Source organism: Hemitrygon akajei, chromosome 32 (genome assembly GCF_048418815.1).
Source record: "Hemitrygon akajei chromosome 32, sHemAka1.3, whole genome shotgun sequence".
Taxonomy (NCBI): Eukaryota; Metazoa; Chordata; class Chondrichthyes; order Myliobatiformes; family Dasyatidae; genus Hemitrygon; species Hemitrygon akajei.
In genome coordinates this window covers 28,886,615-28,911,909 of record NC_133155.1, presented here as the reverse complement: position 1 = coordinate 28,911,909, position 25,295 = coordinate 28,886,615, and the positions used below count along the sequence as shown (strand labels likewise).

At 45.5% G+C, this 25,295-nt stretch overlaps 1 protein-coding gene across 2 annotated transcripts in view; it reads left to right on the top strand.

Annotated features, from left to right (window-relative positions):
- Positions 1-25,295, top strand: part of LOC140719729 (ephrin type-A receptor 7-like) — a 671,000-nt gene that overhangs the window by 348,753 nt on the left and 296,952 nt on the right. For both annotated transcript variants that reach the window (XM_073034552.1, XM_073034551.1), the window contains exon 5: positions 4,481-4,816. In XM_073034552.1, coding sequence (XP_072890653.1) covers positions 4,481-4,816 — 336 coding nt within the window. The remainder of the gene's footprint in view (positions 1-4,480; positions 4,817-25,295) is intronic.

Genomic DNA, 25,295 nt, shown 5'->3' with positions numbered 1-25,295 from the left:
GGTATTCTCTGCGTCCACAGTATCTCCAAGACCCAAAGAACTCCACACTTCAATCCCTCATGTAAGTGGCAATCCATACATCTGCTCTCCTGAAACAGATGGTGTGATGAAGCCCAGATGCATCCTTCTGTAAGAGACAGTTTACCAACATCCTCTATGTCTAGTTCCTTCCCCTCCTTAGGATCAGGGGTGAGTACTGGGCAAAGTCTTTATTGGCTGACATTTGTGTAAGTGGAAAAAATTCTATTCTGTAATCAATATAGGATCATAACAAACATTGATCAAACTTTTTCTTCCAATGAGTGAATTCAGTTATAAAGCAGTACTGGAGTAAACAGGATTAAATTGTGATTAAACAAAGGAGCTCAAAACTATAGAAGGTTTTGCATATAAAAGGTAAGACAAAACTTTTTCCCTTGGGGAAAGGCTGAGTAACCAGACGATATGTGATAGGAACTGGAGAGGTGATGTGGTAGATACTTTTCACCCAGAAATGCGTAACAGTCTGGAATGCACGGAGTGAGATTCAAGGAACTTGTAGAGGTGCTGAGGAAGTTTTTTTTTATTTGTGTGGTGACAGAATACAACTGTACAATTAATTGCCTGCCTAATGTTTCCAACATTATATTTCATTTGCTACTTTCTTGCTCATTCACCTAATCTGTCTAAGTCCTTCTGCAATCTACTTGTTTCCTCAGCATTACCTGCCCCTCCACCAATCTTTGTATCATCTCCAAACTTGGCAACTTTCATCATCTAAGTCATTTACATAGAGCATAAAAAGAAGTGGTCCCAACACCGACCCTTGCGGAAAAACGCTGGCAGCCAACCAGACAAGAATCCTTTTATTTCTACTCGCTGGCTTCTTCCAATCAGCCAAAGCTCTCGCCACCATAGTAACTTTGCTGTAATATCACGAGCTCTTAACTTGGTAAGCGGCCTCATGTACATGGCCTATCAGCGGCATCAACAGAGCTCTACGAACTAAATAAAGGTACAAAAGGGGTTAGCGGGGCAGCCATTGGTGAGAGTAGGCCAGTGGCGAGAGTAGAAGTGACAGACTTTGGCTCAAAGGAGGTTTCAGCCTGTGTAAAGTGTCTGTTAAGGTTTCCTTTTTGTTTTGTTTTCCTCTCTTACTGTGCCATTTAAATGGCTGTGGTGTGTTCTTCGTGCTGGATGTTGGTGAACTGAGAGAACCAGAGTCTCCTGGGGAACTACATCTGCGTGAATTGCATCCAGCTGCAGCTCCTTGAAGACCGTGTTGGGGATCTGGAGCAGCAACGGGATGACCTTTGGTTTGTATGGGAGAGAGAGGATATAATTGCTTGAAGTTACAGAGACGTAGTCACCCTGAAGTTGCAGGAGGCGAGTAGCTGTGTGACTGTCGGGAGAAATGAAAATAGGCAGTTAGAGCAGAGCACACACGTGGCCATTCCCCTCAAAAACAAGTATACCGCTTTGTATACTTTTGTGAGGGATGACCTCCCTGGAGAATGCCATGGCAACCAGGTTACAGGCATTAAGCGTAGGTCTGTGGTGCAGAAGAGTAAGAGAGAGAAGAAGGGAGTGGTAGTGATAGAGGACTCGATAGTGAGAAGAACAGACAGGAGATTTTGTGAACGTGAATGGGACATCCAGATGGTACATTGCCTCCCGGGTGCCAGCGTCAGGGATGTCTCAGATCTCTAAAACGTCCACAACATTTTAGAGTGGGAGGGGGAGCAGCCAGATATCTTGGTACATATTGGTACTAATGGCATAGGAAGGGAAAGCAATGAGGTCCTGAAAAGAGAATTTAGAGAACTAGGTAGATTGCCGAGAAGCAGGACCTTCCAGGTAGTAATTTCTGGATGGCTGCCTGTGCTACGCGCTAGTGAGGGTAGAAACTTTATGTTAGTAACTTTCCTGTAATACCATGGACTCCTAACTTGGTAAGCAGCCTCATGTGTGACACCTTATCAAAGACCTTCTGAAAGTCCAAATGTACAACATCCACTGCATCCCCTTTATCTATCCTACTTGTAATCTCCTCAAAGGTTTCCAATAGGTTTCTCAGGCAGGATTTTCCCTTAAGGAAACCATGCTGACTTTGTCCTATCTTGCCCTGTGTCACCAAGCACTCATCATCTCATCCTTAACAATTGACTCTAACATCTTCCCAACCACTTGAGGTCAGGCTAACTGGTCTATAATTTCCTTTCTGCTGCCTTCCTCCTTTCTTAAAGAGTGGAGTGACATTTGCAATTTTCCATGGCTGAGTCCAATGATTTATGAAAGATCATTTCTAAGGCCGCCACAATCTCTAATATGACCTCTTTCAGAACCCTAGGGTGCAGTTCATCTGGTCCGGGTGACTTATGTACTTTTCAGTCTTTCAGCTGTTTGAGCACCTTCTCCCTTGTAATAGTAACTGCACCCACTTCTCTTCCTTCACAGACTGTAACATCAGGCATACTGCTAGCGTCTTCCACAGTGAAGACTGATGCAAAATACTCATTTAGTTCTTCAGCTACCTTCTTGTCCCCCACTATTATTCCTCCTGCCTCATTTTCTACTGGTCCTATATCCACTCTCATCTCTCTTTTATTTTTTACATACTTGAACATTTTTCACATGGCATCTGGACATATTCACTTATTACCAAATAAGTATAAACATTTAACATGATTTTGAGCCAAATTTTCTTATTTTCTTTTCATTTTCCTAGCTAGTCCAGTATCTCGGTCACAGCCCTCCCCCACAGGTCCCTTTCTGCAGGTTAGACAACTGAGTCAGGGGTTCGTGCCATAGTTGTTACTGCTTGAGCTGCGATGAGGATTGGGAGAGTAGAATCATCAGTTCTGGTTCAACAATTTCTTGAAAGTCTCAGACCTGACCTATGCCTTCGTTTGCTCCACCTCACGCCTCAAACTTTGCTCTTTTGAAATGCCCCTCTTGGAAATGCATGCTCCTCCCCCCCCCCTAAACACACCACCGTGCAAAGACTTTGCATTATTCTTTGCACAAGCCAATACACAGGCAGATGCTGATTTTCAATTTTAATACTGGAAACTAAATTCACATTAATTCAATTCTAAAAGGCTTTCATGTAACTATATGGACAATTACAGAGGCTTTCATGTAACTAATTGGACAGAAGCATTCGAAGATTATTTTTAAGAAATGAAGTGTTTACCATCCCCATGGATGTGTTGGTGTTTGAGAGATCCCCTACTTTCTAGGGCCTCAAGGGCTACCCCTGGAGGTTACTCATTGAGAGGTCTCAATTTGGAGGACTCACCCTGAATTTAAAATTGCTAATCACTCCAAACTGCACCCCCACTCCATTTCTCCTGAGCCTCACTTTGGGCATATGGATTTTTCTCTTTCCCAAATCCGGGAATCCAGCATAACCCATGATTATGTTTCTCTTCCAGTCCAAAAAATTGCAAATAGGAGAGCCGTTTACCTGAACTGACCTAAACTGGAAGACACATTCTTCCTTCTTCACATTACCACATCACATCAAGTCACAAAGGACCATTCTGGAGGATCTCAAAAGGTCAGACAGCATTTATGGAGAGGAATAAACAGTCGGTGTTTTGGGCCTAGATCCTTCTTCAGGACCTCAGCCTGAAAATTCAACTGTTTATTCCTCTCCATACATAGTGCCTGACCTGTAGAGTTCCTTCGGCAATTTGTGTGTGTTTCAGAATTTCCAACTTCTGCAGAATCTCCTGTGTAGAGAACTATGTTTGTTTGAGCTGACAGCTGTTTTCTGCATTGAGTGTGCAAGCCGTTTCATGGGTTATGTGAACGATTTCCTTCCAATGGAAACAGTAGGATCAGCAGCAAAGTCTCACCACCTTGACCTTTCACCTTGTACTTCAACTTACTGTGTAAAAACCTATCCAACTGTTTCATAAGTATATTTAGTGAGGAAGCCTCAACTGCTTCCCTGGGCAGAGAATTCCACAGACTCACCACTCTCTGGGAAAAACAGTTTCTCCTCATCTCCGTCCTAAATCTTCTCCCCTGAATCTTGAGGCAATGTCCCCTAGTTCTAGTCTCACCTACCAATGGAAACAACTTTCCTACTTCTATCTTATCTATCCCTTTCAAAATTTTGTATGTTTCTATAAGATCCCCTCTCATTTTTCTGAATTCCAGAGAGTACAGTCCCAGGTGACTCAATCGCTCCTCACAGGTTAACCCCTTCATCCCTGGAATCAACCTGGTGAACTGCCTTTGCCATGCCTCCAAAGCCAGTATATCCTTCCTCAAGTATGGAGACCAGAACTGCACACAGTACTCCAGGTGCAGCCTCACCAGTATCCTGTATAGTTGCAGCATGACCTCCCCTACAATACAAGTTCATACAAGTGAAGTGGGTCATGTATCAAGCTGGTACTTTGCAAAGGCTGCCATGGAGATTTTGAAAGGAAAGAAAGAAGACCAGTCTGTGTACTAACACAGTTGCTCTGTCTCATTTCTCCCACAGAGCCTCCTTCCGCTCCCCGAGCCCTGGGTTACAGCACGAGGCAGTCAGCAGTGCGCCTGGACTGGAACCCCCCTGAGGACAGTGGGGGTCGGACGGACATCACCTACAACGTTCTGTGCAGTGTGTGTGCAATGACACCACAGTCTTGTGAGCCGTGTGACGGCCGAGTTGGGTATGTACCCCAGCAGCTGGGGTTGTCTGACACTACCGTCACCGTGGTTAACCTGATGCCCTACGTCAACTACACCTTCAGAATAGAAGCTGTGAATGGAGTGTCCAGCCTGAGCCTGTCTCCACGGCGATACGTGGAGATGACTCTCATCCTCAGCCAAGGAGGTAAGTGCTGGCATTTTCTCCTGAGCGTACACCATATGGTATTCTTTAAATGTACAAGTGTAATGGTCCTTAAAGGACAGTTGTTTCCAGACAACATTAAATCCAGGGTTCCAATCAGCTTACTGATTGTACTATGTATCTTTTGTACCAGTTACACATCTAGAATTTATCATATTCTTCACAGAAATGCTGTGAATGAACATCTGAAGGATTTCTTGAGGTTAGGAATTATGTATGCTTAATCATGACAAGTAGTTCCTTGAAGTTAACTATAAGCTGTTACTCTGAGGTATTTAGATAAGACGTGCGATGACGTGAAGACCGGATTCTTCTGGTTAAGACATTGTGCTTCAGATATGTTATGTGTGGCCAGTAATTGACAACAACATGCTCTTCAATCTTTTGTGGAATTGCAGTGATTCTGGGAGACTTTGTACTGAATGGCCTTGGGCCGGGCAGGTGAAAGTATGTCAGCATCAAATGATGAGACACGTCATTGATTCTCACCTTATGTTCTGGGAAACCACCATTCAGCTCTTTCTGTCCACTGCTGGTAGGCTGTTGCTGTCTCAGTTTTCCTCCATTCTACAGATGGACCCTGTATCCAGTTTAGGGTTTTCTTCAGGAGGGCTGTGGAGGCATAGAATGCTTGCAAGAGGAGAGCAGTTAAAACACCAGTGGTATGTGGCTCCTATGAATGGACCTCTGTTATCCTCTGTCAGAGTTAGAAATCCTAGTCTTGCTCCATTCCCTGACCTGAGACTCTTCTTTGATGGGGGCAATTGCCTAGTTTATAAGCTTCAGTGTTAAAAAGCACGTATTCTTCAGGATTATCTTTCCTCTTTAATTGTGGTTCCTGTTTCGTCAGCAATGCAGTTCAATGGATCAATGATTCAATGTGATATTGGAGAATATGCACAATATACAACCTGAATTTCTGACTCTTCACAGACATCTATGAAGCAGAGAAAATACCCCAAAGAATGAATGACAGAAGCGTTAGAAACCCAAACACCCCTCTTCCCTCCCACTCACAAACAGCAGCAAAAGCATCAACCCTCCCCCCACCATTTGCTTCAGCAAAAGCACAGACCTGCACCAGCCACCCCACCATGCACCATGCAAGCAATAGCCAAGCCCCCAAAGAGACCATGATCTAGAATGCATGAAAAAACTATTGTCTATCGCAATACTTCGACATATCATACAGGCTCTCTCACACTTGCAAAGGAGAGAGATGTCACTCCAGCGACAAACAAGAGCGGGAAACCAGCAGCTCATTATTTCGATGTCCACCACGTCGCTTGTCCGAGTCCCGACAGTCTCTCACTCACCAGCTAAAGAGAGAGAGAGAATGAGGGAGGGATTGCTTGAGCGCAGGTGTCTTCTTCTAGCAGCAAGCGCACACCCCTTGCCGTCTCAACGTATCTTTCAGTCTCCTGTGATGCTTCAGTTGGTGACATTGGCAAGGGACTGGGTTGTCCCCGGGATTGCACCCCAAAGGCGCACGTTTTCCAGGCTGCACTTGGAGATATTGAAACGCCAGGCCGCACGGCGAGTCTGAAAAAGAACTCACTGTCTGTGGAGGACCATAGATTGAGCTGCGGTGGTAGATCACGGACTCCGAAAGGACCCCAGCCACCTTGAAATGGAAAGAGAGACCTGAGAAAATCTGAAGGTGCTGGAAATCTGAGCAACGCACCCAAAATGCTGGAGGGACTCACCAGGCCAGGCAACATTGAGAAAAGGGTCCAGTCAACGTTTTGGGTCCTGTCACTTGGCCCGAAATGTCAATTATACTCTTTTCCTAGGTGCTGCCCGGCCAGAAAAGAAGAAGAAGCTGTTTCATGGACAAACTGGAAGAAGTCCCCTGGGTTTGCCTTCTGGGAATCCAGATTCTGCAGGGATGGATTCTCTCTTAGTGACTGTATACAGACCAGCCCCTGACCCAGATAAACAAAACCTGACTTAGAAAGCCCACTCTAAGCCACTTTGCCAATTCTAAGCAAGCATTCAAAATCAATGCAGCCTTTATAACAGTAATAAAGTTCTTATCTGTGAAAACACTTCGAATGAACTAGTGAATTTTTATATTTAATTTACTCCAAATATATTACTCTTATTGTAAAAGTATGTTGAAAAGGAGTACGGGAAATTATAATTAATTGGAGAATGAAGACCTCAGAGAGATTGGTACCATGAAGAAAGTATGTCAAATGTAATGCCCAAAAAATGTGACAGGAAATTTAAAAATGAGTGAGGTTAGTTGAAACATTGATGCACTTCATCATAAGAATGATAGGAAATATTGATAGATGTGTTAAATAATAAGGCATGCAAGTTCCTAGTTTCTGTTCCTGAGATAGTTGAGGACAAAATGTATGCTGATAGAGGGAGAAGAGACCTGATGATATACAGTATAAATGCTGACATGGGCTAGTAGAGTCAAATGCCCTGTTTTGGTGTTGTAAGAACATTGTATAAAGGTAATGCTAAGCCAGCTTGACGATTGTGTTCCGTCTATGTTGGTATTCTTCAGAAAGAGCATGGAGCCATGAAGTGTGTACAGAGGTGGTACGAGGGACTCAGTAGAATGGCTCTTCCAGCACAGTTGCAGCTTATCTCTTAGAAATTGGCATATCCATAACTATCAACGGATGGGTGGAGACTAATCGGCACCAACAAGTGGATTGAAGTGGACACAGGTCGCTGCACTAGAGTTTAGTTGGCAGCTGTTCAGTTCACCACTTTGCGAATGAAACTGAAGAGTGAACTTGCTACTGACATGTTTATTCTAAGTTTTCCAAATGTTGTGGAATTTCAGATTCAGTTCCAAGGGGAGATGAAATGAAGTAATGAAATATAGAAGATAGCACACTGCTATAAAGATATTCTTACAGTACAGACAGAAGGAAATCCGAGGAAGAATTTAAGATCATTGAGCATTTGGCTATGACTGAATTGAAAGTTTGAGTTCAAGCTTAATTGTCATTTAACCAGACATGAATACAGCAGTACTCCGGGGCAAAGGTGCAAGATACAGTATCAACGGTCACACACAGCACAAGGCACATATCGTACATACAAGATATCAGTAAAATTCAGTCACACAAATAAAAGTATAGTCCAAGAGCCTGAGTCCTAGATCCTTTTTCAATGTTGCAGGAGTCTGCATTTGAACACAATATAGCTTGACTTCTGCTGATCTAACACTTGGGGGCAGCACTGACTCCAGTTCAGATGCCACACCACATTTCCTCTGATGGCGTGCCCTGGCTCTGCTGCCTCTCTCCAGGCAGCTGGAAGCAGGTGACACCACGGCTTCAGGCCTAGTCCTCGCTACAGCCAAGGCTACGCAGCTCCCCTGCTGGCCGATCCTGCCACCCACCAATAAATCAGCGAATCGGACTTGCAGCATTCCACATTAACAAGTCATTGCGATCGCAAGAAAAGCTAAGACGGTCACTCATTGTTAGACTGCACTCCGCCTTCGTGAACCAACTCCTCCGATGCCTCTCTCACGCATCCAGTCCAATTCCTTCACTTACGCCGCCAACAAGCATCTCGCTGACGGAAGACCTGTCAAAACTCGCTTTTCAGTGGAAGACTTCTGGTAAGATGTTGGCGTGTTCAGCCACAGCAGTTACCGCGGGGTCAGCCAAAAGTGTTATTGTCCTTTTTGTGAATGTGAACTTCCCACTATTCAGGACATTTACAGTGACAGGTGCATAGAAAGGGCCTGAAGAATCATTGGGGACCCAAGTCACCCCAACCATAGACTGTTCCAGCTGCTACCATCCGGGAAATGGTACCACAGCATTAAAGCCAGGAACAACAGGCTCTGGGACAGCTTCTTCCACCATGCTATCAGACTGAGTAATTCACACTGACTCAATTGTACTTCTAAGCTATAATGGCTGTTCTGTTGTATATTTTACTGTATCTACTATTTATTAGTGTTGGCACGTGGCCTAGTGGGCAAGGCATCAGACTAGTAACCTGAAGGTCACTGGTTCGAGCCTCAGCTGAGGCAGCGTGTTTGTGTCCTTGAGCAAGGCAGTTAACAACACATTGCTCTGCGATGTCACCGGTGCCAAGCTGCTTGGGTCCTAGTGCCCTTCCCTTGGACAACATCGGTGGCGTGGAGAGGGGAAGGCCTGCAGCTTGGGCAACTGCCGGTCTCCCATAAAACCCTGCCCAGGCCTGCGCCCTGGAAACTCCAGGCGCAGATCCATGGTCTCTCAAGACCGATGGATGCCACCAAGACCATTTATTAGAAATTACTATAATTTACACATTGCATTTTCAGACGGAGACATAACAAAAATTCTGACTCCTCATGTATGTGTAGGATGTAACAAATAAAGTCAATTCAATTCATTTCTAAAAGTTTTGTTTTAATCTCTAGACCCTACTGTACATTAAAAAATAAGTCTGTTTACTGACACAGAAATCATGCTGGCTAGAACACTGAAGTAATCTTTCGAAAGCAGCATCCCACAGAATCTTATATAGTGGGATAATTGAAAAAATCATTGGTTAAATTCAAAAGAACAGAGAGCTTTTAACCAGTGATTGAGAAGTGAATTGCTTATATATTAAAAAATCAACAATGTGTTAAGGGTTAAAAGAAGCAATATATTAACAGAAAGAATAGACTGAGAGTTCCTGTGGATCAATGTCAGCTGGGTGCCAGAAATGTCTCTCAATTCAGATATGTCGTTACTTCTCAGACCCAATCTAAGTGAACTGGTTTCGATATTCTCCTTCAGTAAGAGTAGAGCAACTGGAGGGAAAAACCAAAGCATCCACAACTTTGTCAACATCCCCTCAGCATGGAATTACAGACGCCAATCTATTATCATCTCACCCGTCGGAAGGAGACTTCACCTGCGATTTTCTTTGTGGACTCTACTTGGAAATTGGACCTAAAAATACATCCGATGGCAATTTCTACCCAAGTATCCTGTCAAACCCAACAGAATGCTACTTGAATGGAAAATGAGCCTCGGCTGGTAGAACCAGTCAGGTCCAAGTGGGGTGTCGAACTGACATCGTATGTTTTCTTTGCGGTATACAAAGCAAAGTTTGCGCTTAATTTGCCACAATTTTTGGAACATCAGTCAACAATCAGGGATGGTTTAGAATATTTAGCATGTATTAGACTCAACCGAGAAAATTGCTAGATAAAGCAAAATTTTGTGCTGACATAAATAAAAGTTGCAGGAGATGCTCAAATGGCTCTTGTGCCTGTTCCCCCACTCAATAAGATCATGGCTGATTCTTTATCTGGCCACCACTTTCTTGATCTATTTACCCTTTATTTCTCTTAATACTTAAAAAAAAAAAGCTGAAAAAAGCCTCCAGTTAAACGACTGAAATTCTAGCTTTAATTTGAATTGAAGTGTGATTGTAGCAAGCTCTGATACAGAGTGTTTAGTACAGGGGTGGGCCAATTCCAAAGTAATATTACATTCACGTCTTTATTAAGCCTCACGTATTAATAAGCTGGTAAAGAAGGCGGGCTCTGTCGTGGGCAAAGTACTGGAGAGTTTAACATCAGTAGCTGAGCGAAGGGCGCTGAGTAGGCTACGGTCAATTATGGAAAACTCTGAACATCCTCTACATAGCACCATCCAGAGACAGAGAAGCAGTTTCAGCGACAGGTTACTATCGATGCAATGCTCCTCAGACAGGATGAAGAGGTCAATACTCCCCAATGCCATTAGGCTTTACAATTCTACCGCCAGGACTTAAGAACTTTTTAAAAGCTATTATTAATGCTTTTTGAGATAGTGATTTAGATGCATATCATATTTTTTTTACTGAGTTAAGTATTGTATGTAATTAGTTTTGCTACAACAAGTGTATGGGACTTTGGAAAAAAGTTGAATTTCCCCATGGGGATGAATAAAGTATCTATCTATCTATTCAGAGAGGCGGCGAGCTTACTTGCTGTTGTATTGTGGTGAGGTAGGCACATTTAATTTGCATCTGACCAAAACTCACTGTTAGCTGGATTGGATTGAACTGAACTGAATGTGCCTGGTGTGGCGACCCACTTTCTGCGCAGGCGAACCGGCTCACAAATAGCCAGCGTGCGGGGGGGGGGGGGGGGGGGGGGAACTTTGGTGATGCACCTCTAACGTCATTTTCACCCGGAGAGGGCGGGCGCTAGGGATTAAATGCCAGCACCGCAAAGTTTGAATAAACTAGTCTCGAAATGACTTACCGACTGTTTGTCGTCTCTAGCTCTGTATTTAGTACATCGCTACATTGGTGACCCCAACGGTCCAAACGGGATTTGGACCAAAGATGATCGACTCTTCATCTGTTCACGCAGTTTCGCTAAAATTGCCGACTTTCTGGACGCTGCGACCACGCGTGTGGTTTAGCCAAGCAGAAGCCCAGTTCCAGATTCGGCAGATATCTTCTGATTCCACGCGTTACTACCACGTGGTGAGCGACCTTGACCAGGAGACGGCCGCCCAGGTTGCGGATTTCATACAGTCGCCCCCGGAAGAAGGCAAATATGAAGCATTCAAAGCGCTGCTCATTGGGACCTTTGGCCTCTTCACCTGGACGGTTTGGGAGACAGACTGCCGTCAGCATTGATGAACGAGATGCTGGCCCTGGCTGACGGACACAAGCCCTGCCTCATGTTCGAGCAAGCGTTCCTAGAGCAACTGCCTGAGGACATACATCTGCTGTTGGCCGACGCAGATTTCAGCGACCCCCGGAAGGTGGCAGCCCGGGCAGACGTGCTGTGGAAAGCCAAGAGGGAGAGTGTGGCATCCGTCAGTCAGATTTCCAGGCCACGCGCCCAACAGCAGACCAGACCAGGCCCGGCAGGGGGGCGCACACAACACAGAGGCAGGAGTCAGGAGGCCAGTGAACAGTGGTATTTCTACCACCAACGGTGGGGCACAAAAGCCCGTCGTTGTCACCCGCCCTGCAAGGGCCAGGGCCAGGGCCAGCTGCCGCTAATGACTATGGCAGCTGTTCACCAGGACAGCCTGTTGTACGTCTGGGACAAACAGTCGGGACGCCGCTTCTTGGTCGACACTGGAGCAGAAACCAGCATCTTGCCCCCAACGGGGTACGACACCCGCAACAGGAAGCCAGGACCCACCCTGAGGGCCGCAAACGGCAGCACGATACGGACCTATGGCACCCGCACAGTGCAGCTGCAGTTCAGCGCCAGCCGGTTCACTTGGGACTTCACACTGGCCATGGTGGCCCAACCACTCCTGGGGGCGGACTTCTTGCGAACTCACAGCCTGCTGGTCGACTTGCAAGGGAAAAGACTGGTACATGCTGAGACTTTCCAGACGTTCTCCCTGGGTGAAGCCAAGTTGCCGGCCCCACACCTGGACTCCATCATGCTGTCGGACAACGAATTCACCAGAATCCTGACAGACTTTTCATCGATTCTGGCACCGCAGTTCACGGCAGCCATGCCCAGACACGAGGTTCAGCACCACATCCCGACCAAGGGACCACCCCTCCATGCCCGCGCACGAAGGCTCCCTCCGGAAAAGCTCCGCCTGGTGAAGGAGGAGTTCAAGAGGATGGAGGAATTGGGGATTGTACAGAGATCCGACGGCCCATGGGCCTCCCCCCTGCACATGGTGCCCAAAGCAGCCAGGGGTTGGAGACCATGCGGCGACTACCGCAGACTGAATGAGGCTACAACTCCAGACCGCTACCCCGTGCCGCACATACAGGACTTTGCAGCAAACCTGCACGGGGCAAGAATCTTTTCCAAAGTAGACCTTGTCCGGGGATACCATCAAATCCCGGTGCACCCTGAAGACATCCCCAAAACAGCACTTATCACCCCGTTCGGCCTGTTCGAGTTCCTCCGAATGCCGTTCGGCCTGAAGAATGCCGCACAGACGTTCCAGCGGCTAATGGATGCGGTGGGACACGACCTGGATTTTGCGTTCATCTATTTGGACGACATCCTTATAGCCAGCAGTAGTCGCCAGGAGTATCTGTCCCACCTCCACCAGCTCTACTCCCGCCTGAGTGATCGGCCTCACGATCAACCCTGCCAAATGCCAGTTCGGTCTCGATACCATCGACTTCCTGGGCCACAGGATTACCAAAGATGGGGCAACACCTCTGCCCGCCAAGGTAGACGCGATCCGCCACTTTGCCCGGCCCAACACGGTCAAAGGCCTACAGGAATTCGTTAGTATGGTGAACTTCTACCACCGTTTTCTCTCCTCAGCAGCCCGTATCATGCGCCCTTTATACACCCTGATGTTGGGTAAAGGCAAGGACATTACCTGGGATGAGGAGGCCGCGGCCGCTTTCGTTAAAGCCAAGGAAGCCTTGGCAGATGCCGCGATGCTGGTGCACCCCAGAACGGATGTTCCGACTGCACTCATGGTGGACGCATCCAACACAGCAGTCGGTGGCGTGCTGGAGCAGCTCATCGAGGGGCGCTGGCAACCCCTGGCGTTCTTCAGCAAGCACCTACGACCACCCGAACTCAAGTACAGTGCTTTCTACTGGGAGCTGTCGGCACTGTATCTGGCAATCCGGCATTTCAGGTACTTCTTAGAAGGCGTTCACCGCGTTCACGGACCACAAACCATTGACCTTCACGTTCACGAAGGTGTCCGATCCCTGGTCGGCTCACCAGCAGCGACATCTGTCCTACATCTCCGAGTACACAACGGACATCCAGCATGTCTCGGGAAAGGACAACGTCATGGCGGACGCACTCTCCAGACCAGCTGTCCAGGCCCTGTCCCTGGGGGTGGACTATGCAGCACTGGCGGAGGCGCAGCAGGCAGACGACGAGATGCCCAGCTACAGGACCGCAGTCTTGGGTTTGCAGCTGTAGGACTTTCTCGTAGGCCCAGGTGAGAGGACCCTCCTGTGTGACGTGGCTACCGGCCAACCTCGCCCCATCGTCCCGGCAGCCTGGAGGCGGTGAGTTTTCAACTCCATACACAGTTTGGCGCACCCATCTATCAGGACAACCATCCAGCTGGTCTCCAGCAAGTTCGCGTAGCATGGACTTCGCAAGCAGGTCAGTGAATGGGCCAGAACATGCGCACAGTGCCAAACAGCCAAGGTGCAGCGGCACACTAAAGACCCACCGCAGCAGTTCGAACCCACCCACCGGAGGTTCGACCACATTCATGTGGATATAGTGGGCCCCCTACCAGTGTCCCGAGGAGCGCGGTACCTCCTAACTATGGTAGACCGGTTCACGAGGTGGCCAGAGACTGTCCCGCTCACCGACACATCTGCCAATTCCTGCGCCTGAGCACTGATTGCAACCTGGGTAGCACGCTTCGGGGTACCGGCCCACATTACCTCCGACAGAGGCGCCCAGTTCACCTCCAGCCTGTGGTCGGCTGTGGCCAGCCTGTTGGGAACACAGCTACACCACACTACTGCCTACCACCCACAGTCGAATGGACTAGTGGAACGCTTCCACTGTCACTTGAAGTCGGCTCTCATGGCCCGCCTGAGAGGACCTAACTGGGTGGACGAGCTTCCCTGGGTCCTGCTTGGAATTCGCACAGCGCCCAAAGAGGATCTGCACACCTCGTTGGCCGAGTTGGTGTACGACGCACCCCTGGTCGTCCTGGGAGAGTTCATACCAGCCCCAAGGGGGCAAGAGGAAGAACCCGCAGCAGTCCTGGACAGACTACGCGAAAGGCTTGGCAACCTGGCCCCCGTACCAACTTCACAGCACGGACCGACCCCGACCCATGTACCCAAAGACCTGCAGAACTGTAAGTTTGTGTTTGTACGAAGGGGCGGACACCGGGCGCCACTACAGCGGCCGTATGAGGGGCTGTTCAAGGTGATCAACAACAACGGGTCCACATACGTTCTGGACATTGGGGGGAAAGAGGAGGTTTTCACGGTGGACCGATTCAAATCAGCCCATGTGGACTTGGCGCAGCCGGTCGAGGTTCAGGCACCGCGGCACAGAGGCAGACCTCCCAAACAGAGGCTGATCCAGACTGTGGACATTGGGGGGTGGATCGCCGGTTCTGGGGGGGAGGGGGTTATGTGGCGACCCACTTTCTGCGCAGGCGAACTGGCTCACAAATAGCCAGCGCGCGGGGGGAGACTTTGGTAATGTACCTCTGATGTCATTTCCGCCCGGAGAGGGCGGGCGCTAGGGATTAAATGGCAGCGCTGCGAAGTTTGAATAAACTAGTCTCGAAACGACTTACCGACTGCGTGTTGTCTCTAGCTCTGTATGTAGTACATCGCTACACTGGACTCTTTCATATATTGTGTTTTATATTCTGTGTCTTTCGCTCATTTTTTTGGCCGTTTGTATGATCTTTTTTGCACCGGGGGTGGGAGTTGATGTTCCATGAATATGTTCCATGTTTTTCTTTGTTTTGTAACTGTCTGCGGGAAGACAAATCTCAGGGCTGTATAATACATACATACTTTGATGATAAATGTACTTTGTATCTTTGAATGTAGTTTTTGCCTCATCACCATTTGCTTGCCAGTAGGTATTGTCTAAGCAGAAATGCAGGTGACTTTCAAAAAGTAGTTCTCTGCTGTCTTAGTCAGAGAGTGGAGTTAAAATGACATTGGATAATTGGAAAAGGTGACTTGGATTACTAATCTATTTAAATAGGTTTAGCTATGTTTGTTTTTAAGATCTGATGTGTAGTGAGTCATTGCTACTTTCTGTGATACATTGTCATTTGCAGGTCCTAAATTACTTTAGAGTGGTTGTTAAAGCATAGATGGTCTAATGTCTCTTGACAGGGGCTAAGTCTGGTGTAATGTCAGGAGATATACAATAATATTCCAGACTGAAACTTTAGGGTGTGCAGCACTGTACTAATGACTTATTTTGGATGAAGGGTTAATGAATGGAGACTCAGTGGAATCTTTCGAGAGTTGAAATGGGAGTTAGAGAGTCACAGGAAAGTACAGCACAGAAATAGGCCCTTCAGCCCATCTAGTCCATGGCAAGCCAGTTAACATGCCTACTCCCATCGAACTGCACTGGGAACAAAGTCCTCCATTTCCCTTCCATCATGAGCTCGCATGCAGCACTTACGCTGGCAGCTCATTCCACACTCTCAGGATCCTCTGAATGAAGACGTTTCACTTCATGTTCCCCTTAAACTTTTCACTTTTCACCCTTAACCAGTGACCTTTAATTGTAATCCCACCCAACCACAGTGGAAAAAGCCTGCTTGCATTTACCCTATCTATACCCCTCAGAATTTTGTATACCTCTATCAAATCTCCTCTCAATCTCCTACGTTCTAAGGACTGAAGTCCTAACCTATTCAATGTTTCCCTCCAGACTCAGCAATAACTTTGTTCTTCTCTCGTGACCTATCAGTTGACATGACTAAAATGGATTTAGAGGAAACTTGGTCGTAGTATGTCATAGTGAATGGAAACCAGGCCTGATAGCCCACATCAGCCATCAAGAACCCATTTACACTAATCCTACATTAATCCCAATTTATCCTCATTAACTCCCCCCGATTTTATCTCCTACACACGAGGAGTTACTTACAGCGGGCAATTAATCTACCCTGCTGCGTGCCTTTGGTTTCTCTAGTTAAAGCTTTGCACTCGGATTGCTGATTGTTCAGCAGGATATGGGTAGAGAAATGGCTTCATCCATGGAAGTGTGAGGTGTTGCACTTTGGGAGATCAAATGCAAGGGAAAATATCCAGTTCATGGAAGGAACTTTAAGAGCACTGATGTGCAGAGGGATCTTGGGGCCCAAGTCTATAGCTTCCAGAAGGTGGCTATACAAGTAGATAAAGTAATTAAGAAGATGCATGATGTGCTGGCTTCCTCAGGTTGGGGTGCTGACTATAAGAGGCAGGAAGTCATGTTGCAGCTACTGTATAGCATGTAAAACTTTGTTTAGGCCACACAGAATGTTGTGTCTAATATTGTTGCCCCATTTCCGGAAGAATGTGAAGGCTCTGGAAATGCTGCAGAACAGGTCTACCAGGATTAGAGGGTATGAGCTAAAAGTACTTGGAGAAGTCTGGGTTAATTCCATCAGAGTGTCAGAAGCTGAGGGGAGACATGGTAGAGTTTATAAAATTAAGGAAGGCACAGACAGGGTAATAAGAATCTTTTTTCTACAGTCATCACCACCGTCATCATCTTATGCCATGCCGAATGACATGGGCGATCATGGTCTATAACCACGATTGTTCTTGGCTAACCTTTGTACAGAAGTGGTTTGCCATTGCCTTGTTCTGGAAAGTGTCTTCACAAGATGGGTGACCCCAACCATTGTCAATACTCTTCAGAGATTGTCTGCCTGGCACCAATCGTCACATAACCAAGACTTGAGATACTCACACGACCATCCACCACCTGCTCCCATGGCTTCACGTGACAGGGGCGGGCGAGGCTAAGTAGGTGCTATACCTTGCCCAAGGGCGGCCCACAGGCTAGCAGAGGGAAGGACTGCCTTACACCTCCTTTGGTAGAAACTTACCTCCACCCTGCCACCCATTTCCTAGAGTAGAAATTTCAAATGCAAGGCGACACACATTAAGGAGATAAGGGAAAGTTTTGAAGAGATATATGGACAAGTTATTTTACACGGGGAGTGGACTGCCCGAGGTAATGGTGGAAATGGGTATGATTGTGGTGAGATGATAGGCTTTCCATAGACACACATATATGCAGGAAATGGACGAATATGGATCATGCACAGGCAGAAGAGAGTTAGTTTAATTTGGCATTGTGTCTGTTGCAGATATTATGGGCTGAAGGGCCTGTTCCTATGCTGTACTGTTCTATGTTCTGTTTCACCCTGGGTAAAACACTTTTACTATCTATCCTACCTCTGCCTCTCATAAATTTAAATCTTTCTATTAAGTTTTCTATTGATGTCCGGGTTCTGTAAGAAGCCAGTTTTCAGACCTGCTTACAGTAGTTCATCCAATAAAAGAGGACTTTAGAACCTCAGGAACTTCCGATGAAACCTGTTCCCTCAATCGAAATGGTTAAAAATGTTTGGTTTTGACTTTTTGCTAAACGAGTTCAGACCCACACGCTTCCAATGCAGGCTGCAAAAGGCAAGGAGCCTCTGTGAATTGCTCAGGCCATCCATATATCTTGGTTCGAAAGTGGGTTATTGATCCGAGCCGGAGTGATTACATAAATTGCTGCTGAAAATAATTAAAGAAGAGGTTTTGTGCTGCCAGGTGGTTAATGGTCTATTAAAGGTGAGTGGACTAGTTTCTATCCCGTGGGCATTATAATCAGGAGAGCAAACAGCGCCCTGTCTTGTATTACCGTTGAAACAAAATTAGAAAGCATTTACTCAAGCTGAAAACAGGCATTCGTGATTTTGCACAATCTTTTTCTTCAATAGATGCTTTTGCTGAACTTCAAGCTAAAAAGCATTTGGTCTACTCCCAGTGTCTGCCCGAATTGGGCTCGTCAAAGCTGTGACCTTTTAAGCTTCAGGCGCAACAACACCGATCATCTTCTCCCAAGCCTTTGTTTGTTCTATATATTGAAATAAGTATTATCCTTATCAGACGTAGATATGCCGTGATGCTAATGAAGCCGAAATAGTCTTTCCCAACAGTGAATAGCTAAAACCATTCGTCTCTTGAGACCAGTAAACACTAGTTACATTGAATAGGAAACCAGTTCCTTTCCCCGTTACAGAATGCAATCATTGGTAACTAATTCAGAAGCAAATTAGGCTATGAATTCTTCTGTTCACTTACTTTTCTGGACAATAATGACCCTTTGTCATTTCTGGATTTTCCGATGCAAATCTAGCAGTTAGATAATTCTTTCCACACGTGCACAAGACCAATATTTAAGTAATTCCTTTTAAGCAGGCAGTCAGATAAATGACCAGGCAACTGAGTGCCTGAAGATTCAATATGTCATTAAAATGTTCATCTCCACGTTTCTTAAAGCCAGAGTTTGCGCACAATTGCATTGTCTTAATCAGTAGGTCCAAAATCAATCTGATTGCAAGAGACTGAAGGTTCACTGGAAATAAGAATCAAAAAGCACATGTCAAATTTCTTGCATCTTTCAGTAGAGATTGGTGCTGTCTGTAGATCCTGCACTTGCTGCCAATTGTACCCCAACATACAAACATACATTACATTGTTCTGTTGTCTTAAGGTTCATGTCAGTTATTTTAAATTGAGTAACTCATAGATGCTGCACCAGATATTTTGCTAAGATAATAACATTTTCAGCCATATTTCCAGCAAGTTATCATGTTTAAGTATACTAAGAAGTTCTTTTAAAGAAAAATATATTTTTAACTGGTGTCTGTTGGTGTCTTATGTTTTGTGGGAACCAAATGAATTTGAAAAGTAAACTTGGGAAAGACTCTAGACTTCAGGAAGAGTAAGTCAAGGGAACACACACCAGTCCTCATAGAGGGATCAGACGTGGAAAAGAGTGAACAATTTCAAGCTCCTGGGTGTCAACATCTCTGACAATCTACCTTGGGCCCGACATGTTGATGCAGTTACAAAGAAAGCACAAGAGCAGCTAAATTTCATTAGGAGTCTGAGGAGAGTCGTTATGTCACCAAAGACACTTGCAAATTTCTGCAGATATACCATGGAGAGCATTCTAACCGGCTGTATCGCTGTATTGCCACCCAATACACAAAGAAATACACAAAGTCCCCCCGGGGGGGGGGGGGGGGGGGGGGGGGAGGACGACCGGGAGGAGTGAAATGCACAGGATCAAAGTAAGCTGCAGAGAACTGTAAACTCAGTCAGCTCCAACATGGGCACTAGCATCCACGGCATCGAGGACATATTCAAGGAGCGATCCCGTAAAAAGGTGGCACCCGTTATTAAGGACCCCCATCATCTAGGACATGCCCTCTTCTCATTGCTACCATCAGGAAGAAGTTAGAGAAACCTGAAGGCACACACTCAGTGATTCAGGAACAGCTTGATCCCTCTGCCATCCGATTTCTGAATGAACATTGAACCCATGAACACTACCTCACTGCTTTTGTTTTGCAATAGTTACTTAATTTAACTATATATATAGTTTTTATTATTTAGTATTTCATGTACTGCCCCCGCAAAAACAACACATTTCATGGCATATGTTGGTAATACTAAAGCTGATTCTGATTCTGAAAGAAAAACAACACAGATCACAGTAGCCTTAACTTTATGGCAAAATTGTCAAATATATCCCCCCCCCCAAAAAGAAATGAAATTATACACGTGATGCTCTCTTTTAATCTTCAGATGATCGTTCAGAGTGAAGCACTTCAAAATGTTAAGCAGATACATCAGAAACAGAGGATTGAAAGAATGCGGGGTGGGGGGGGGGGAGTGATTGGCTTGGTGCCGTACAACCTTTCTTTGTGTGATGCACTCTGTGTGTTCCAGTCAGCACACGTTTGCACCCCACGTGAAAAGACACCCAGCAAAAAGTTGTGGTGCAGTCCACATAAGAGGTGGAAGAATATGGCCAGGTATACCAAATTGGGAAGATGGAGGAGGCAGGACAGAGAAGGATCAGTTGGATAGAAGGGTCTGTTCCTGGTTTGTTCATTTAGTGTGTTGTTTCCAGGAAGTGAAGAGAATCTTGCCTCTTCCTTGGTAAAGTGCAACCCTACAGATAAACTTGCCTTAACTTTGGCCAGATGCTGTAAAACGTTTAAAGCATGGATGAAAGATAATTAGAGTGGGATTTGAGAGGAAATGGTTAGATTGATCTTGGAGGAGGTTAAAGGGTCAGCACCTCATTGTGGGCTGAATGGCCTGTACTGTGCTGTACTATTCTACATAGCAGACTATGCCCTTAGAGTCTGTTGCATTATGTCAATGGAACTGTACCGTACAGACAGAAATAATCATTGCTTCTTCTCCATGCTTCAGCTCTCCAGGAAAATGTTCTCTGATCTTAACGCCTGCTACGAGGGGCAGTACACTACATTTTGTTGTCATCCATTATATTCTGTTGTTTGCCATTTGAGACTGTTAATTCAGCAATATTTATGTGAGGCTGGGCTCAGGACATTGATTAAGCCACATTTATTACCTGTCCCAGCTGCCTAGAGAATAGATGATTACTGTGAAATATGTTGCAGGAGCATATGTTGTGGTTCACAATTTCACTTATTCTCTGCTACAAAGCCCACATTTCATTGCACTTGTTCACTTAGTCACTTTCTCTAGAGACAGTACAGCGCTGGATGGGCGACTTGAACCATGATGTTCTGCTGATCTTGATACCAATTTATACTAAACGTTCTCCTCCTGTTTATCATCCATATCTCACCGTTCACTTCAGCTGTGTGGAGAAAAAGGCACAACGGTGCCTCTTTCACCTCAGACGGTTGAGGAAGTTTGGTATGGGCCCCCAAATCCTAAGAACTTTCTACAGCAGCATAACTGAGAGCATCCTGACTGGCTGCATTACTGCCTGGTATGGGAATTGTACTTCCCTCAATCACGGGACCCTGCGGAGAGTGGTGCGGACAGCCCAGCGCCTCTATAGTTGTGAACTTCCCGTGATTCAGGACATTCACAAGGACAGGTGTGTAAAAAGGGCCCAAAAAATCATTGCGGACCCAATTCACCCCGACCTAGCTGATACCATCCGGTAAATGATATCGCAGCATAAAAGCCAAGACCGACAGACTCCGGGACAGCTTCTTCCACCGGGCCATCAGACTGTGTAACGCATGCTGACACAACTGTGTACTTTTATGTTATATTGACTATCCTGTTGAACATACAACTTATTATAAATGACTATAAATTGCACATTGTGCATTTAGACAGGGAGGTAACGTAAAGATTTTTACTCCTCTTGTATTTGAAAGATGTAAGTGATAAAGTCAATTCAAGAACGTACAACCTCCTTGTAGACAGCCGCGGGAATTGAACCTGGGTCACTGCTGCTGTAAAGTGATATGCTAACCGTTACGCCACCGTGTTTAACTGTTCCTGCGAACAGCAGTATGATAATGACTGGATCATCTGGGCTAACGCATACATATTAATCAGCACAGCTCTTGAGTGTTAGTCTGAATTTTTAAACTGGAGTGGACCTGAAGTCATAACCTAAGAAGCCAAGCATACTAGCAATGAATCTCAATGTGATCGCGGGTAACCCAGATTTGTATTTATAGCACACTAGTTGGTTCCTTATATCAGATAATAAAGCAGCATATTTATGGAAGTCACTTTCATAACTTCTATTTCTCAGCAGGTTAGCTGAGGAGACCATCTGCCTGGCAGATCCATAACTTCTAAAACCTCAATTATGTGACATGCTTTTGACAAGAAGACATATTCCGCTTCCGTACTGCCTGCCAGCATTGTCTAATATTTTTATATCCAATTGTTTAATATTCATTGAACTTGAGCGGCAGACATTGACTGCAGATAGTAATGAAATATCTATACGTGGAACCAGAGATGAAAAAGCATGCAATGCTGCTTTGACCATCACCGGCTCATTGTGAATTTAAGCCTTAATTTGACTTGCTGCCTATCCACCCTGCGACCCCTTGTATTCTCCTTGCAGATGAATTTGGCAGAGCTGCGTCAGGAGACGTGGCACAGCCTGGCCAATGGAAGCATTTGTTAAATCGAGGCCCTAGGGATAATTTTGCAAATTACTTGGACTGACCTCTCTGTGGGGAACGTGTGCTCAGAGCTGGGCCTCTTGTCAGCTACTCATCAATATTTATTTATCGGCATACAGCTCAGAACAAACCCTTAAAGCACTTCAAGCCACGCCACCCAGCAACCCCCCCAAACTAATCCTAGCCTAATCACGGGACAATTTACAATGACCAATTAACCTACCAACCGGTGAGTCTTTGCACCGTGGGAGGAAGCTGGAGCACCCAGAGGAAAGCCATGCGTTTATGGGGGAGGACATGCAAACTTCTTACAGGCAGAGGTGGGAATTGAACCCGTATCACCTGTACTGTAAAGCGTGTTGCTAACCACTACACTAGCCCTGCCTCACAATGCATTGTAAGTACCAGATATGAAAAATTCTGCAGTAATTACTGAACGTACTCTGATTTCTGTAGTAATCTCAAGGAGACCAAAATCAAATCAGAGGCATGAGTTTGCATTATCTGTGCATTAAACAGAGTAAGGACCAGAAAGAGGCATTAAGCTTGTATGTACGTGCTAAAGAATCCTCATTGGCCAGTTCACTCTTTCCTTCCCAAAGGGGTAACAGCTGTTTCTGGTGTAAAACCTGTCACTTGCGCTGTGATGCTTCATTATTCTGTAAGATTAGGCAGGAGTGGGGATAGAACTGGGACTGTAAGGGACTATACCAGAGACAACTGTGTTCGCATTCCAGTCTCCAGTTTGGAAAATCGTGGTTTTCCGGCAATTTGAGGGAATACCCTTGAACAATGCAGTACTGAGGTATACCTGTTGGAGACAATGTCTTTTGAACAAAGTGTCATGCCTAGCTTCCTCACTCATTTGGATGCCGAAGATCACTTGGCATTGTATTGAAGAGCAGGAGAAATCTCCCCAATGCCCCTCAGCTCAATATCAGGCTTGTTATCACTGACAAATGGTATGTTGTTAAATCTGATGCTTTGTGGCAGCAGTAAAGTGCAAATACATAAAATATAAATTACAATAAGAAATGAATATTAAAATATAGCGCAATAATAGAGTATAAAATAGTGAGTTGAAACTTACCGAAAAGCCTGTGACTGTGACTCAGGATTTCAGCTGTATTCCCTAAATGGGAATATCTGATCATTCCCGTCGGAGCTGCACGCAGTTGCCACTTTTCAGCGCCATCTTGTTAGGACCCAGTTCCAAGTGAACGGCTTGCTTCCAAGCCACTTAATTGGTTGTCAGACATCGTGGGTCAATCAGAACTGTTCAATGGATTGTAAAATTGGGAACTTATTGTTCTCCTTAATTCTAAGTGTCTGTCACAGTCTCCCGGTATTTTATTTATTTTTAAAAACATACAGAGCTCTTCTACATTGCAAGTGATGGCGAACCATGGCAATAAAAGTTATGCTACTAGTTTCTTCATGGAGAGGTCAAGAGTAAATTGAGCTGTAAAAATTTTGTGGGAATATAAAGACAAGAGATTCTGCAGATGCTGGAAATGTAGAGAAACACACAAAAAACTCTAGAGGAACTCTTCAGGTCAGGCAACATCTATGGAGAGGAGTAAATGGTAGACTTTTCGGGCTGAGATCCTGATGAAGGGGCTTTGCCTAAGAGTTGACTGTTTATTCCCCTCCGTAGATGCTGCCTAAACCGCTGAGATCCCGCAGCATTTTGTGTGCGTTACATCAGGTGTCGGTAAAAGTGACTGTCAAGCTGCTGAGATGCAGGAAAAGGAACAGCTAATTCACTAATTAGCATAAACTGGAATAAAAGAAATTGGAGCAGAGTTAGGCCCATGTGCTGAGGCCTCCAGCATTCCGGAAAGGCAACTCGTCTTTTCACAAAGGTTTGGACAAGCTCGGCTCATTTCCACTGGGGATAAGGAAAATGAAAGAAGATTGAAATGTTTAAGGTCCTGAGGGATCTTGATATTGTGGATATGGAGAGGATGTTTTCTTTCACAGGAGAATCTAATACAAATGGTAAATGTTTAAAACATAAAGAGTTCTCCATTTTATAGCAGAGATTACCTGACCTTTTCTCCTCAGAGGATCATAAGACTTTGGAGCTCTCATCCTCAATGGAAGCATGTCTTTTATATATACAAGCACAGGTGGAAGGGTGGTGGTCAAAAGTTACCATGAGTAAGCAGGATTGTGCAATTGCGATTACAAACAGATCAGGCATAATCTTACTGAATGGCAGAGTGAGAGGGAGAAAGTGTGGAATCTACTCCATGTTAATATCATGGTTGCTGCCCTCAACTCCACCTTTTCTTCCTAATTTTCAGAACCCTGTACGTTGAAAAATCTATCCATATCGACTCAGAATTACAGCTCTCAGGCATTATCGGGAGTATGGTGGTATTTTGCTTGAGTTATGTAAAAACAATCTGAAAAAGAACATCGGCCAAAAGTGGAACTTGGTGGAGAGATATTGAAAAGGGCTTGGTGTCTGTGTTAATGGCAGCAGGGAAGTTTGGGAGGTGAGGGGCGGTAGCTGTCGGGTGTTGGTCATGCAGTAATCGAGAAGCACAGTTCTGCACATGCACAATTTGTGCATGGAGCTCGATGGTGTCAGTTCTTTAAGTAGCTGAAGAGAATAGACCAGTCTGAATGAAAATACCACTTGTAAATGTTCTGTGACTGTCCAAACATGACGATTCAGCATTTTTGAATCCTTTCATACAAGCAGTCATTGAGGGATACATGAGGAACTAGGGCTACACCAATCTTTCCCTCATCTTTGTGATTTAGCAGGAAATTATGAGCTTTAGTAAAGAGGTTATTGAGGTGGTGTGCTACATCTTACTGCGTGCTGCTTTTTCACTATGGCAAATCAATTACGCTACTTCTAAATC